This window comes from Bufo bufo, chromosome 4 (assembly GCF_905171765.1).
Source record: "Bufo bufo chromosome 4, aBufBuf1.1, whole genome shotgun sequence".
Classification (NCBI taxonomy): domain Eukaryota; kingdom Metazoa; phylum Chordata; class Amphibia; order Anura; family Bufonidae; genus Bufo; species Bufo bufo.
In genome coordinates this window covers 133,470,572-133,486,324 of record NC_053392.1, presented here as the reverse complement: position 1 = coordinate 133,486,324, position 15,753 = coordinate 133,470,572, and the positions used below count along the sequence as shown (strand labels likewise).

Here is a 15,753-nt window from a genome sequence, read left to right as displayed (position 1 = left end):
CACCCCATGCATGATGTTGTTGTGGAGCTGAAGAGCTCCTTCAGTGACAGACTGTTGCATCCTAGGTGCACGAAGGAACGTTATCGGAGGTCCTTCCTCCCAGCAGTGGTTAGGATTTATAACCACCACTGTTCCCAGAAACCCAGTAGTGAATTTTTTAAGTAAATTCTGTGTTATGTTTTTCTTGTATTTTTACTCTTTAATTTCTAATTACTCTTATTTTTGCTCCTGTTGTGAATGTGATTTCTGCTGTTATGCCAAGATTTCCCCACTGAGGGACAATAAAGGGATTTTCTTCTTCTTCTAAAATTTTTGCTCTTTAGTAATTTCTATTAACATCTCCTAGTGCACATTCCATTCTTTGCATCCTTTACAAAACGCCTGTTTGTGTTCTTGTATATACTTGTCCTGACTTCAAGCTGTAATTAGTTTGTCATAGGGTCAATCAACAATGATTCCATCCTCGGCTAAGTGTCCGATTTTCCCTGGGGAGCTCACTCCACGCCTGATCACTTCCATCCACCTGGAGATACATTAGATAAAGGAGACATTACCAGCTAATTTACAGTAAACTTTCTGATCTTAACAACTAGAAGAAAGAAACGTAGACCTCAGTGACTAAAGGAATTCCATTGTATTAACTCACCCAAACATTACGCTTATTTAAGTGCTTAAGAATTTTAGTCCTTAAATTGTAATGTTTCCTAAAATTACATCCAGCTATTTCTTTGTGACGTTAGTTTCTGGAAATGCTGCGTGACAGGGGGGGGGGGGGGGGGGTTTGATCCAGATTTCAAATATCTTCTGAAGGAACTGAAGCAAGGTCATCACACATGGTGGATACGCTGTGGTTTTTCCATATTGTACTACAGCAGCAGAAAGGTAGATGAGATTCTACTAAATCTTGTCCACACGCTGTGTAAAATAATCGGCAGGAAAAACTGACCTACAGCATGTGAATTTATGCTGCAGATATCACTCTTTGCAATGTATAGAGTAAATTACAAAACAAATCCATGTGTAACTTGTGTGGATTTTGCCATTGATTTTTATTTTTTTTTGCTGAATTTATGTGCCTAAGCCCTTCCTTTATACTTTATCCTCTACTGCAGGGATGCCCAACCTGTGGCCCTTCAGCTGATGCAAAACTACAACTCCCAGCATGCCTGGACAGCCTATAGCTATCAGGGCATGCTGGAAGTTGTAGTTTTGCAACAGCTGAAGGGCCGCAGGTTGGGCATCCCGCAGTTGAAAAACTTAAAAAGGTTAAAGCTGTCCACACACATTAGATCAATGCTGTTGGGACCTACAACAATTTGCATGGGGCTTCACAACTCTCCCTTCAACCACCAAAATGGATTTCAACACGTCCAAACTTTTGTTGAGTCAGGAGATAAGCCAACACCAAGCATCTGGCAGCGAATTGTCTCCCTCTCCCCATTAAATGAAACCTGCACACTAAGTATGCATACTTATGGGTAGACAGATGTTCGGGCTGTGGTTATAACAAGGGGGCGTCCAATGTGTAGGGGAAAGAGCAGTGAGACTATAGAACTATCTGCCTCATGATGATGAAATGATAAATTTTGATAATTGGCTTCTGTCTCATGGGGGTCTATTTTTCTCTTTGCATTAACATTACAGGACACTGGGTTGAAAATATCGGACAATGTAATTTTTTTAACCTTACTATGTAGATAATGGATCTTCAACATTGTGATTCTCTTGCAGAATTTGGGGAGATTTGCTAGAGCCGGAGAGGCACAGGTTGAGTTCATTTATGAAGATAAGTTTGTTGATTATCAGATAAGGCTACTTTCACACTCGCGTTTGGTGCGGATCAGTCTTGTTGTATCTGCACAGACGGAACCGCACCAATAATGCAAACGATTGTATCCGTTTGCATTATTCATTAAAAAAAAAGTCAAAACGGATCCGTCTTGACTTACATTTAAAGTCAATGGGGGACAAATCCGTTTTCAATTGCACCATATTGTGTCAGTGAAAAACGGATCCGTCCCCATTGACTTACATTGTAAGTCAAGACGGATCCGTTTGGCTCCGCATAGTTAGACAGTCACCAAAACGCGGCAAGCTGCGTTTTAGTGACCATCTAAAAAACGTGACTGAGACCAAACGCAGCCAAATTGATGCATTCTGAACGGATCCTTATCCGCTTGTGAGCGCCCTGAAACGGATCTCACAAGCGGACCCAGAAACGCCAATGTGAAAGTAGACTAATCTCTGCTTGGTATATGCTATAGGTAGCAATACTACATTGAACTAGTTTTTAGTGCATAAGCTCCTCTGAGTTCACTGGCTTCAATCCTTCTACTGTGGGCAGTGTAAGTGTTAAGTCATATCGGGAATTTCCAAAAGCATATAAATTCTATCTGGACAGCTTCAATTATGCAGAAAAAAATAAATAAATAAAAAAAGAGTAAAAAATGTCAAAGATTATAAAAAAACAAAACATTACCAATATAACAGTCTTACCTCCTCCATGTATACTCGCTGTCCGCTCTGAAGAAGTATACATGAGACTTGAAATGCAGTTTGAAGACGTGGCAACAGGTGACAGGATCAGAGAAGGTCGGGACACTAACTGTGTATCCCAGCAGCGGCAATGAGGCAAGTGGAGCATCTTCCTGTGAACATACACATCCTTCAGGCTACCTTCACATCTACGTTTTGAAATCAGGCAGGCATACCCGGATAATGCCACAAACAGACAGAAATCCATTGTCTATAATACTGGGATCCGATGGGGATCTTGCAACTTTCCGATATAAATGCCAGCTTTGGGCCAGACAAAAAGTTCTGAATGTAGGACTTTTTTCCGGCCAAACGCTAGCATTTATGCTGGAAAGCGGAAAGATCCCTGTCGGTTCCTATTATAGTCAACGGGGATACGGCGGTTTGCAGCATTATCTGGCTGTGACTTACCTAGTGCTACTGCTTTATGTAGATGAGAGAAGTTCTGAAAAACTAACAAAGCTACAAACTGATAGGATAGTTCATGACGCATATGAACGTTCTGCTCACCTTACATACAACTGTTATGAGAAGATCAGACCGCCCGTCTTTCATGTACATGAAGACTTTGTAATTGCTGAACTCATGTTCAGTCTTGAAGCGTAATACAATCACTGAATATTAATGATAATGATGCTCTACCTGAGCGCTTGGAAGTTATTCTGTGAATTCATTTCTTTACCTGATGCGTTTTATAGAAGTAAAGGCAGAAATTGGTGAAGATCACCCACAGCCGCTGCCAGCCATTGCTGTTCTTGAACTTACGAAGCAAGTAACCCGAGAGCTGATTCTAGAGAGAACCAAGTGGATAGTTAATAAAGAGACAAATAATGCATAACAATGCTGAAGACCATTGGCCTGTATACAATAGATCAGACATGCCCAACCTGCGGCCCTCCAACTGTTGCAAAACTACAACTCCCAGTATGCCTGGACAGCCTACAGCTATTAGGGCATGCTGAGACTTGTAGTTTTACAACAGCTGGAGGGCCGCAGGTTGAGCATCACTGCATTAGATTATGATATCAGTATATCCTTCCAAAATCTGCTACCCTACCAACAAATGTCTCACATCTGTGGCTACCTTAAGAAAGTATCTCAAGTAACCTGAATTTACAATGCAGGGAACTTAGAATTTCGACGTTTGACCCCTGCACAGCAAAACATCAGGAAGATAGTATGCCTGTAAAAGAAATTATAAAAAACACTTCAGATAGCAGTCATCCGAATCTCGTCCAGCCATTCGCCCTGAACCCCCATACATATTAATCGAGTTACTAATGCGTCTACGGCTAGAATCTGCCTAAACTGGCTCTATTTGGTACAACTAGGATTTTTATACTTTCTCCCCCACTTTCTCAAAAAGGGAATGGGCTTTATGGGAAAAGGGGACGTGGCCTCAAATACAACAATTTTGATGTAAAATTCTGTCTCAAAGTAAGCCAACCAATAGTTGTTATACAGTCAGAGAAAAGTGTCTATCCCTGCAGCAAATGTTTTACCCAGTCTGCGCCCCTGTGATAAATCTGGTGCAGGTCTAGACAACCTGTCTAAGGGCTATATTACACCAACAGATTATCTGACCAATATTTGTCCAATCAGACCAATAGTTCAGGCATGGCCAACCTGAGGCTCTCCAGCTGTTGCAAAACTACAACTCCCAGCATGCTCAGACTGCCTACAGCTATCAGCCTGCAGCAGGGCATGGTGGGAGTTGTACTTTTACAACAGCTGGAGAGCCACAGGTTGGCCATGCCTGCAATAGTTGATGTGTATAACAAAAGATCTGTGTTTAATAGGCCATCTGACCAATGATTGGTCAGAAAATCTGTCAGATAATCTGTTTGTGTACAGCCCTAAGCTTTAACCATCTATATCAGGCATTCTCAAACTGCGGCCCCCCAGCTGTTGTAAAACTACAACTTCCACAATGCCCTGCTGTAGGCTGATACCTGTAGGCTGTTCGAGCATGCTGGGAGTTGTAGCTTTGCAACAGCTGGAGGGCCGCAGTTTGAGGATGCCTGATCTATAGGATTAGTAAATCAGGGCTATTGAGCATGTACTGTATATGTTCTCAATAGGGAGAGGGGAATAAGGGTTAGTTCACACCTCAGTTATGAAAGCTGCTAAGAACAGCCTGCCGGATTTGACTATATTCAGCATACTGCCATTTACCGCTGGATACCCATTGACTAGAATGGGATCTGGTGGTGATCAGGCCACTTTCTGGCATAATGCTGGGTTTCGGACGGACAAATACGGCTGCATGCAATGGTTTTTGTCTGGCCAACAGACGGCTTTTATGTGTACACAGCCTCCCGAAACAGGCTGCTGGATCGCCCAACGCTAGTGTGAACCTAGTATAAGCTGCAATCAGACACGTCTGGCAATGGTTTATCTCTCATGAGAACTAATTTTCTATTTCACCACGCCTGATACTTTTTTGTGCAACATTTATCAAGCGAAATTTGGGTCACACCAATACACATCAGTCAGCCAGTCCTACCGAAGTTGGTGAGTTTGACCGATCATAAGCTGCACTACTGAAAGGTTCCAATGACGTGTCCGCTTCTGATTCCTGCCAGGCGCAGTGCCATCCATCATGGAGATGTAGACACAAATCACCATTTACATCAATAGCTACAGCCGATCTTACTGGCCCATCGATGATAAAGCCCCATAAAACCCCTTTCAGCTTAACTTTGATTTTCAAGTCAGAAGAGGGGACCCCAATTTCATGACTTGTAAAGGTTTTGAACATTATAAAGGTTAGTGCTTTATACCGGATCTTACCTCCATCATAGTGATGTGATCAGTCAGGGACACACTCTGGTTTCGATACCAGCAAACATGGCTGAGTGTGTTGGGATGATGGATCTGCCCTGGGGCCTGGAGAACTGGCTCTGGGGAGAGATGGGCACAGCATGAATCAAATGGCTAAATCGAACCCTGGCTGAACCTGACACCTTGTGCCAAATGTTTAATTACAGTTGTCAGAAATCCTCAATAGAAATGTTTCATGTGTATGTATTCTATGTTAGGATACTTTCACACTCGGGATTTTTGCCTGATCCGGCATGCTGCGGTTTCCTCTCTGGTATGAGAACGCAACCGAACGGAAAGGAATGCATTTTGGAGCACTCCGTTCTGTTCAGTTCTGTTTTGTCCCCGTTGACAATGAATGGGGACAAAACGAAGGCGTTTTTCTCCAGTAATGAGATCCTCTGCTGGAAAATGTAAACGCAAGTGTGAAAGTCACCTTAGGTGGCATTTGGTTTGAATAGATAACACGTCAGCATCTCTGGATGCAGCAGAGCCGAGTTGGTCATGTGGGGCAATGTGGTATCCAGTTCTATGAGGCTCTACATAGTACTGCAGGCACACATAATTGTCTTTACTCAAGGGGTAATCACAAGGCATTTGGGCTGTGTTCACACATACACCTACAAAAAGAATGAGTCTTTGCAAAACTTAAACCCTCAATCAAAATCACATGAAAAAACATGATCCAACACGTAAATGCACCATTAAAGTCCATGGACAGTGACTTTTGTTGCAAAGGTCAGCTGCGCTGCATCTGTATAGCGACTGATGGAAGATATTATAAAAGAGACTCACGCTGTAGTGATAGGGCAGAAAGTTCACTGTATCTCGGAGCCCGACTAATAGCCGCATTCAGATCATCCAGCCAGCGCCTCATGTCCACCTGAGAACTTAAAATGACAGACAAAACCCAGTATGATCAGAAGAGGATGATGAGTGTCCTCATTCAGCAGAAGATGCCACATATATGTAACACACACATCCACAATCTGCCCACGTTCAGCCATTACAAATGAATACTCTTCTGTTCAGTATTGTCATCTTTACTCCAGACACTGTACTTCTGTCCAATTAAAAAAAATAAAAAAATTCCCAGAATGCACTGCAACAGGGTGCAATGCATTATCAGTTCCAGCTAAGCTGTTAAGGCCACATTAGACTGCCCGATGTTCATATGAATGCTCATTAATGATACACGCTTGTGAAAAGGTGCTGCCGAAACGCTCCTTCATCGAGTAAGAGGATCGTTGGTGCAGACACCTGAATCATCATTTGCCGATGCTGTCTAAACACGCTTTGCTGCCGGCAAACAACGATTCTGTATGGGGACGAGCGATGGCATTAGTGATCACATCTCCCCATACTGTAGAGGAGATCACTGCATGTAAATGGAGCGGTCTTCTCTGATGAGCAGGCGATTGTTAGGAGGGAACGCTTTGGGAAGGGGCCTTTAGACATACACATTATTCAATGTGATTGAACTTTAAAGGGGTTGTGCAGTATCAGAATATTGATGACCTATCCTCAGGACAGGTCATCAATATCAGATCGGCAGGGGTCCGACACCCACACCAATAAGCTGGTTGAAGAGGCCATGGTGCTCGTGCCAGCGCATTGCCCTCTTCAGTGTGTACCTGCACGCTGTCTAGATTGTAAAGGTGGTGCCGTGTAATTACAACCTTCTCTCCCATTCACGTGAAAGGGAGGAACAGCTGTAATTACACTGCAATGCCTCAGGTAAACATTAGAGAGGACGCAGCGCTCGAACGGGCACCACAGCCTCTTCGACCAGCTGATCATCAGGAGTCAGAAACCCCCGCCGATCTGATATTGATCACCTATTCTATCTTAGGATAGGTCATCAATATCCTGACGCGTCTGTTTTAGTAAATAATTGGGATCCCTAAGAAATATCAGTGCTGGAATATCTTATTTTACAACTCTGCATTGTGATATTCCTCTGCCCTTCCTCCTTAAAATGTATGAATAAACTGGGTGCAACCATACACAGTGAGCACTGATTGACTGATGTGTAAGGACACGCCTCCAACCGGTAGCACCAAGTTTTCAATTCATTCATAAATTTCTAGTAGTAATAAGAAAGGAATATCACAATGCAGGGTTAGGCCTTATTCACATAGTCAGTGCTTGATCAGTGATTTCCATCAGGGATTGTGAGCCAAAACCAGCAGTGGAGCCTACACCGGGATCAGGTATGAGGGAAAGACTTCCTCCCGTTCTGTGTTTTTGACCAGCACCTGGTTTTGGCTCACATTCACTGATGGAAATAACTGACCAAACACTGATGTCTGAATAAGGCCTCAGAAGAAAAGATGCTCCAGAATTGTTATATTAGGGTAATTAATACAATTACAAAGACAGACATGTCAGGAGAGAAGACAGGTAATTTTTAATGATGGAAAGCAATGCAATTATTTAGTCCTGCATGTAAACTGACACACGACGGTATGTATCTTGCGGTACACAATACACAGATCAACTAAAAAGAAAACGGATGACATCCGTGTTGCTTCCGTTTTTTTTTATGTGGATCCATTGTAACAATGCCTGTCCTTGTTCATAAAATTATTTTTCCGGAACGGACATGCGGACACGGAATGCACATGGAGTAATTTCCGTTTTTTTGAGGCCCCATTGAAATGAATGGACACGGACAAAAAATACGTTTGTGGGCATGAGCCCTAACTCAGATAATTAGGCCCCTTAAAGTCAATGGACCTAGTAGAGGGTGTGAGTTTTCTTTTCTGGCACTCTGTCATAGACGGCTGTAGTCTCACCTGGCAGCCACTCCTATGGTCGTCTGTGCAGAGTAGATAGTAAAGCAGTGTGGGACAGAGCTGTGACTGTCCTCAGCCTGTGGACAGGGACCAGAGAGATGAAGGATGAACGGAACGTGCGGACAACACATACACAACGCATGGAGCGAGACACTTCACAGTCAGACCTAACGCAAGGCCATAAAGCACATTTAATGCGGTTAGTCACATACTCACCGGAGGATCCAACACCAACAGCTGAAACATTAGTGACAGGCATAGAAAAGAAGGAAACATTATAATACATGCAGAAATCATAAAGTATATGTGACAGTGCGACATGCTGGGGGCTAGAAGACATCACACCCTGCAAGCCAACAATTCCAAAAACAGGCGCTAGCTGACTGAATGGCCGTATGGTGCATGTACTTACTGCTGATCCAGGTATAACTATCCTTCCATCACCAGTGTGCACTGGGCTTCATAACATCTACTCTGGTTCCTCCACTGCTATTTATTGATCGCTTGCAACTGGATAGCACCAGCTGTTATGTGGGGTCATCATTATACCATTAGATGGTAGTAGCTGTGCAGTGTGATTCTGCAGCCATACTCTCCCATTTGTCCCCTATTTCTTATTAACATAGATATGGTAGGGTGCAGTCACACATTGTACTCACTGCTCCCTGGTCTTTTTGCGGGTCCCGCGCTGCACTGTCCTGACTGCGTACGGCGTTGGGATGTAGTGCACGTAGGCACAATGACCTGATGCTGTGTATGGTCAGGTAACAGTGCAGCACAGAGCCCGGAAGAAGATCAGGGAGCGGCGAGTGCAGAAAGAGCGTGTGGTCGGGAGTAAGAGAGGTAAATTCATTTATTTATTATGTCTAATCTGTGGTCCGATAAGGATTGAGGGTCTGACTGGTGAGGTCTGATAAAAAATTGGGGGGTCTAATCTGAGCTCTAAAGGTTTGGGGGTCTGATTGGGGGCTGTAATAGAGAATGGGGGTCTTATCTGAGGTCTAATAAAGATTGGGGGTCTAATCTGAGCTCTAAAGGTTTGAGGGTCTGATCTGAAGTCTGATACAGATTGGGGTGTGATTTGAGGTCTGATGAAGATTGGTGATCTGATTTTGGGGTCTGATCTTAAGTCGCTGTGTGTTTTCCCTTTGCATTTTTTGCCGCACCCAAAACGCAGCACCACTGCGATGTGTTGAAAGACCCATAAGCATGTAAGAAGTAGGGGACAGGGTTGGCAAGTTGCTGGACCACATTACATGGAGTTTTCTTCTAGTCTATCAGCATGAAACATATAGGTCTGCATACGAGCTGCAGACACTAAACCATAGGACATTTTAGGACAGTTTGCAAAGTTCTCATTATAAAACCTGTGTATCAATATGTCACTGGTCAGGACTGATAAAAACAATGAGGGTTATCTACTAAGGTTGCTATGCAGTAAAAAGCTGTAAGACCCCATTTTTATGACTTTTTAAAAGCCTGTGCAATATTTTGTCACACAGGTATTTTTACTCTCGGCCATTGGCCCTGGCAAATTCATTAACATTTACACATGGAAACAGGCACAAAAATGCAATGAAAATTATTCCAGTCAGGGGGTAAATTTCACTCCAATCGCGCAGACTGCCAGAGGTGCGCCTAATGCATGACGGAGCCTGCACCGCAGCATAAATGAAGCGCTTCCAGCAGCGCAGGAAATATGAAAGACCAGCGCAAAAAGCCAGTCTTCGATAAATGACTCCCTATAACTCTGTTTCCTATGTTGATAGGCCTTGTAATAAGTCTGGGAATTTAGCTCTATTTGTGCAATAACTTGCATTTTTGAGTCGTTACACACACGTTACTCGGCAGCACCATAGAAAGGTCATTACTCTGTAAGGGAGTTTAGGGTACGGCCACATGGACAGGTTTCTGCATGCAGTTTTGGACGAAATCAGGAGTGGATCATAGAAGAGAGAAAATATAAAGGACAGATATGACTTTTGAATTCACTCCTGACTGTGCGGTTTTACCCTAGGTTTTAAAGGGAGTCTGTCACCACATTTCAGCATATAAGACCGATCAAATAGGGTTATATGATCCACCCAGAACTTAAAAACAGTACCTTTGTTGTAGAAAACGGACTTTTCTTTTAGCCGAAAATGAACTTAAGGTTATGTTAATGAGCCCTCTCAAGTGCCCAGGGCGGTCTCTCAATCCTCGGAGCCCCAGGCAGCACCTCCTAAACGGCTCATAACCCCGCCCTCCGTGTGCCTCTGCCCGCCCGTTTACTCCCCTCCCCTGTCCTTTTCCACTGCGGCTGTGCGGTCCAAATCGTAGCGGGCGCATGCGCAGTAGGTATCGCGATGCCCTGCCAGGAGCGGGCATCGCATTGCGCATGCGCCCGCTACGATTTGGACCGCACAGCTGCAGTGGAAAAGGACAGGGGAGGGGAGTAAACGGGCGGGCAGAGGCACACGGAGGGCGGGGTTATGAGCCGTTTAGGAGGTGCTGCCTGGGGCTCCGAGGATTGAGAGACCGCCCTGGGCACTTGAGAGGGCTCATTAACATAACCTTATAAGTTCATTTTCGGCTAAAAGAAAAGTCCGTTTTCTACAACAAAGGTACTGTTTTTAAGTTCTGGGTGGATCATATAACCCTATTTGATCGGTCTTATATGCTGAAATGTGGTGACAGACTCCCTTTAAATCAAACATTAACATTTACAGAATCTATACAGTTTTACCATATTAAGGAAGAGAATCCTCCTTACAAATATCCTCTGATATGTACGCCAGGGGTCCAAAAAGTGTCCAAGAAATCACATTTCTGGCACTCCCCCACCACTGGCATCAGTGGTTTGTACTATGACCATTGTTTTGGGGCTTCTCAGTATCATGGTTACATTATGAATAACTGAATTGTACTCACCAGCATACCATGTAGTGGAAGCCGTCCGTGAACCCGAAACTGGTTGGTGCAGCTCAGACCCTTCCGTGTATATAGCAGCATATCCGAGAACTGATATAATACAAGGGGACATTATTAAACATTAATCACTTCTGAATAATTAATATGTAACATTAATGTTACCTATTAGATTATTAGGTTGCCTGTACATGGGATCCACACGCAGATTCAGCTGATTGCCGGGCTGCACTTGTACTTGCCATTTAAAACAGGTACAGGTACAGCCCGGTAATTAGTGGTCACTTTTAGGGTACAATCACACGGTGCGCTGTCGACGCGGCCGCACTGCATTTGAGTAGCTCGCTTCCAAACGGACTGCAGTGGGCTCTAATTAAACAAATGAGAACCGCATTGATCAGTGGGTCTGTAATGCTAATGACCTCTGGATAGGTCATCAGTATCTTATCGTGGGGTCCGACACTCGGCACCCCTGCTGATCAGTTGTTTGAGAAGGCAGCGGTGCTCCTGTGAGAGTTACGGCCTTCTCTCTGCTTTTCCTAGGTCGAGTGACGACATGTTCATGTGTCACGTGGCCTAGGAGCAGCTCAGCCCTATTCAAGTGAGTGGGGCTGAGCTGCAATACCAAGCACTGCCGCTTTACAATGTACAGTGCTGTGCTTGGTAAGCTGCAAGAAGGCAGTGGCGCTCACAGAAGCGCCGCTGCCTTCTCAAACAGCCGATTGGCGGGGGTCCCAGGTGTCGGACTCCCACCGATCCAGAGGATAGGTCATCAGTATAAAAATCCTGGAAAACCCTTTTAAAGAACTGCATCAAAAAGCCTGCCTTGTGGCCTGGCAAATCTGCCAATTAAAGGGGTTGCCCCATGGAGACAACCTAGGCCAATCCACACAACTTTGAGATGGTAAGTATATAAGAATCGTTCTTCCACAGACATGATATGAGCAGTTATGGTGGGCTCGCGGACCCTTTTAATTCATATGCGTAACTAAAAGACTCAGGACAATGACAGCACCAAGGCATCAAAAACGAAGCAAAATTGCAACACGTTTCTTACTGGTAGGTTAATAAACTTGTTTTATTCATTCCTAATGAGATTTCTTACCAAAAATCAAACAGCCCCTGTATAAATGACCAACACTGAGTGACTTGCTTATATGATCACTAGAGATAACACTATATAAAGATAAAAGGAATTTGGCATATACAGAATCCTTCTGAATGTCAGACATACAAGGTAGAACATGCGCTGCTGCAGACCACTCTTGGTTAGCTTGTATAGGCAGCCCTCTCTGATAAATTCCTATAGAAGAGATACAATATTAGGACAGACAGTTTGTAACAATTAGTGAAATTCTACATCTTAAATAATATCTGGATTGTTACCCGTCCCGGTGATGAAAGATGTTCTCCTCCCAGCAGATCTCTCTCTAACTGGTCCAGTCTCTGCAAGTTCTGGAGGTGCAGAAGGCGGTGCCGGAGCCGAGAACTCACTGCACTGGCTTCTCCTAAGGCCCCTGTAAAAACAGATTCTTAATTCTGCAGGTGGCCATGCACATTAGGCTACTTTCACATCTGCATTTTTGCTGGATCCGTCATGCATCAGCAAAAACATTTCCGTCATGATAATACTACTGCCTGCATCCATTATGAACAGATTCGGTTGTATTATCTCTAAAATAGCCATGACGGATCCGTCTGTAAAACCATTGTAAAAACAGATCTGCCACCATTAGCTTACATTTTGAGCCATGACGGATCCGTCTTGCTCCGCATTCCAAGACGCACTCAAACGCTGCTTGCAGTGCTTTTGTGTGCGCCATGGGAACGCAATAATAAAACGGAACAGAATGCATTCTGATGCACTCTGTTCCCTTCAGTTCAGTTTTGTCCCCATTAAAAGATTAATGGGGACAATACTGAAGCCTTTTCCTATCCTATGACATCAGCGAGATCAGCGGGGATTGGAAAAGCTCTGGAATGGGAGCGTCAGTGGATCAGTAACGTGAGTAGGACTTATTTTATACTCTTCCATTTAAAAAAAAAATCGGTTGGACAACACCTTTAAAGGGGTTTTCCAGTTATAAGGATTTACCTCTGGTGGTGCATTGGCATGGTACCATTCACTCCTCCAGCAAATGACTTTCTTCAGTGGTGATGTGGCCACTAGTGATTAACGAAGCGAGCTTCGGATGATACCTCCAAAGTTGCTTTGTTCAAACCTTCGGATTAATACTGTAATCCATCTCCGTACAGTATTAAAATGTACAGGCTCCAATGAGCCAAAGTCAGTTATTCGCAAAGTCATGCAAGACTTCATTGAGTAACTTTGGTAGTTGATTTTTAAACGGGAAAACCACTTTAAAACTGAACTGTGGGTTGGTTCCGAATGGTACCTCAGAACTGAACCGAAGTTCGGTTACAAGTTTGAAAGTAGTTTTGCACCTTAAAAATCAACTTCAGATGTAGTGTCCGAAGCTCGCTTCGCTCATCACTAGTGGCCACAAGCAGCACATCACTGCGGAAGCAAGTCATTGGCTGGAGCGGTGCACGTGACCATGCTCATGAACTGCAGGATGTCATCGGTGTGGGGACTGCAAGATGATGACAGCGGAGGCAGCAGGGGTCACCAGGCAGGCTGCAGGCACTTGGTACAAAATCATCATAACCAGAAGACCCCTTCAAGGCCACTTCCTAATACCAATTAGCTTTGCCTCCTTTGAATTTCCATGACTATGAGAAACACGTAGACTATAGTATATGGATAGTAAACTAATGGAAGACCATTTCATTCTGGTATGAAAAAATTAGAAACATAGAGAGTGAGAAAGATAAGAAAGTGGAAAAAAGGAAGGGAACTAAAAAGTAGGATGCATCCAATGCCAGATCAAAAGTAGTTTGGGTGAATGTCAATTATTAACAGCTAAGCTATTTTGTGGTTGCGGCCATACAAGTTTATTTCTGGGAAAACCCTCAGAATACCTGGATACTGTAACATGGTTATTGCACTTTTCCATAACACTGAAAATGGATCTTATGACTAGTTTTATATAACTACCGGTAGCTACAACAGAGGAGTGTTAAAATGAATGGATTCACTAAATGAAATTAACAACACTTCTAATCTTCCAAATCCAGTTATAATGTCTTACAAGGATGACTTCAAGGAGGAAACACTAAAGAGGACAAAGATCTTTTTATGATATGTTTTAAACTCATCTATGTTTGTGAGTATAATAAACCTTTTATACTTGTCCCTGGTTGACTCTGCTTCACCATTTGTGGGACCCCTTTGTTAATCCACAGAGTTGCTCAAGGAGTAAAGAGCGTCCTATGTGGATACCGATGTGTCCCTATATCTGAAGGTGCATATGGCTAAAGAGGAATACCTCCGATGAATTCTGAGCAGCGCAGTCCGATACCGATAAAGACTTGCCTGTGTGAACTTTACCCCCTTCACTATAGGACCTGCAGCGCACAATTGACAGGCAACATATTGGAGACAATTTAGTGTTTTATATTGTGCAAGCAAAGTATAAGTATCTCCAAGCCACAAAGTTATAAAACATTTAAAATTCTCAGAAATATCTTTTTAGAGAAAACCTTGGTAACAACTACCAACTCTGTCTGCAGCATAAGTGGTCATACGTAACATATTCCTTACCTTACCTGCACGCCGTGAAATCCGACATCGGTCTTACACAACCTGATGAAGGGCACCAATTTGGGCCCGAAACGTTGCTATAACATGTACCACTGATGTTGAAAAATCAATAAAAGTATCAATTTTTCTTGAAGATCATTTGGTGTGCTGTCTCAAACCAAATTTAAGTATTGATATAGATCCCTGGGGTGGAAGAAATCAACCAGGGACGTGCACCCACGTAAGCTCTCTGGATGAGTGCTGTAGCCGTACTTTTGTCTACATATTCCTTACCAGGGGTCCTTTCTAGATGAGAAGATAAATTAATCAGATATGGAGGTCTTACTTTGGCAGTTGTTATAGTCATGGTGTGATGGCGGATAGTGACGGCATAATCTCTCCAACAGCTTCTCATATTGTAGAGGCCGCTGAAGAGACTTCAGCAAAAGGCAGCTGAAAGGCAGGTAACAAACTCGCTGCTGTTCAAACTCCTGCAGCAGAGTATCCATCTCCTGCTTCCCAGGACATCTTCTCTGCATTTCCAAAAATACTTCCTCCAGTTTGTGCAGCGATGGGAGGAGGGCCTACAGAAACCAAGAACAAAGGCTAAGTAGCAGTATATTTATAGTGGGTGTCCAGAACATATTTTTTTTATACAAGGGGTAGAATTGGTTTAAAAGTTAAAATAAAACCTCCCCCTATTGATCCTCCGGAACTACCGTTCCAACACTTACGGTCCCAACTCGACATGTAGGAATTGCCTGATCAGTCAGTCGGGTGGGTCAGCACTGTGACTTACACAGCGGACATCTGCTATTTCCTGTGTATCAAGCAGGGATTAGGATATGGAGACCAGAGGGTACCAGGTAAGTGCTTAAACAGCAGCAGTGGGGTGAGCAATACTTATTTTTTGTTTTAAACCATTCTACCCCATATATGAAAAAAATATCCAATCAGACAACCCACTTTAAAGGGAATCTATCACCTACGACAAGCCCTATGAAGTTAAATAATAGTGTACAGAACACCTGCAGCTGACTCCAGATC

The 15,753-nt window shown here is 43.5% G+C and overlaps 1 protein-coding gene across 1 annotated transcript in view; it reads right to left on the bottom strand.

The window, feature by feature from the left end:
* Window positions 1-230: 230 nt before the first annotated feature.
* The window catches only part of FARP2 (FERM, ARH/RhoGEF and pleckstrin domain protein 2), a 131,296-nt gene continuing 115,773 nt past the window's right edge, over window positions 231-15,753 (bottom strand). Inside the window, exons 18-27 of the mRNA XM_040429934.1 lie at window positions 15,053-15,290; window positions 12,450-12,580; window positions 12,298-12,366; window positions 11,067-11,156; window positions 8,157-8,233; window positions 6,154-6,248; window positions 5,329-5,438; window positions 3,218-3,325; window positions 2,497-2,648; window positions 231-523 (exon numbers count right to left, since the gene is read on the bottom strand). Coding sequence (XP_040285868.1) covers window positions 442-523; window positions 2,497-2,648; window positions 3,218-3,325; window positions 5,329-5,438; window positions 6,154-6,248; window positions 8,157-8,233; window positions 11,067-11,156; window positions 12,298-12,366; window positions 12,450-12,580; window positions 15,053-15,290 — 1,152 coding nt within the window. The 3' untranslated portion in view covers window positions 231-441. The remainder of the gene's footprint in view (window positions 524-2,496; window positions 2,649-3,217; window positions 3,326-5,328; window positions 5,439-6,153; window positions 6,249-8,156; window positions 8,234-11,066; window positions 11,157-12,297; window positions 12,367-12,449; window positions 12,581-15,052; window positions 15,291-15,753) is intronic.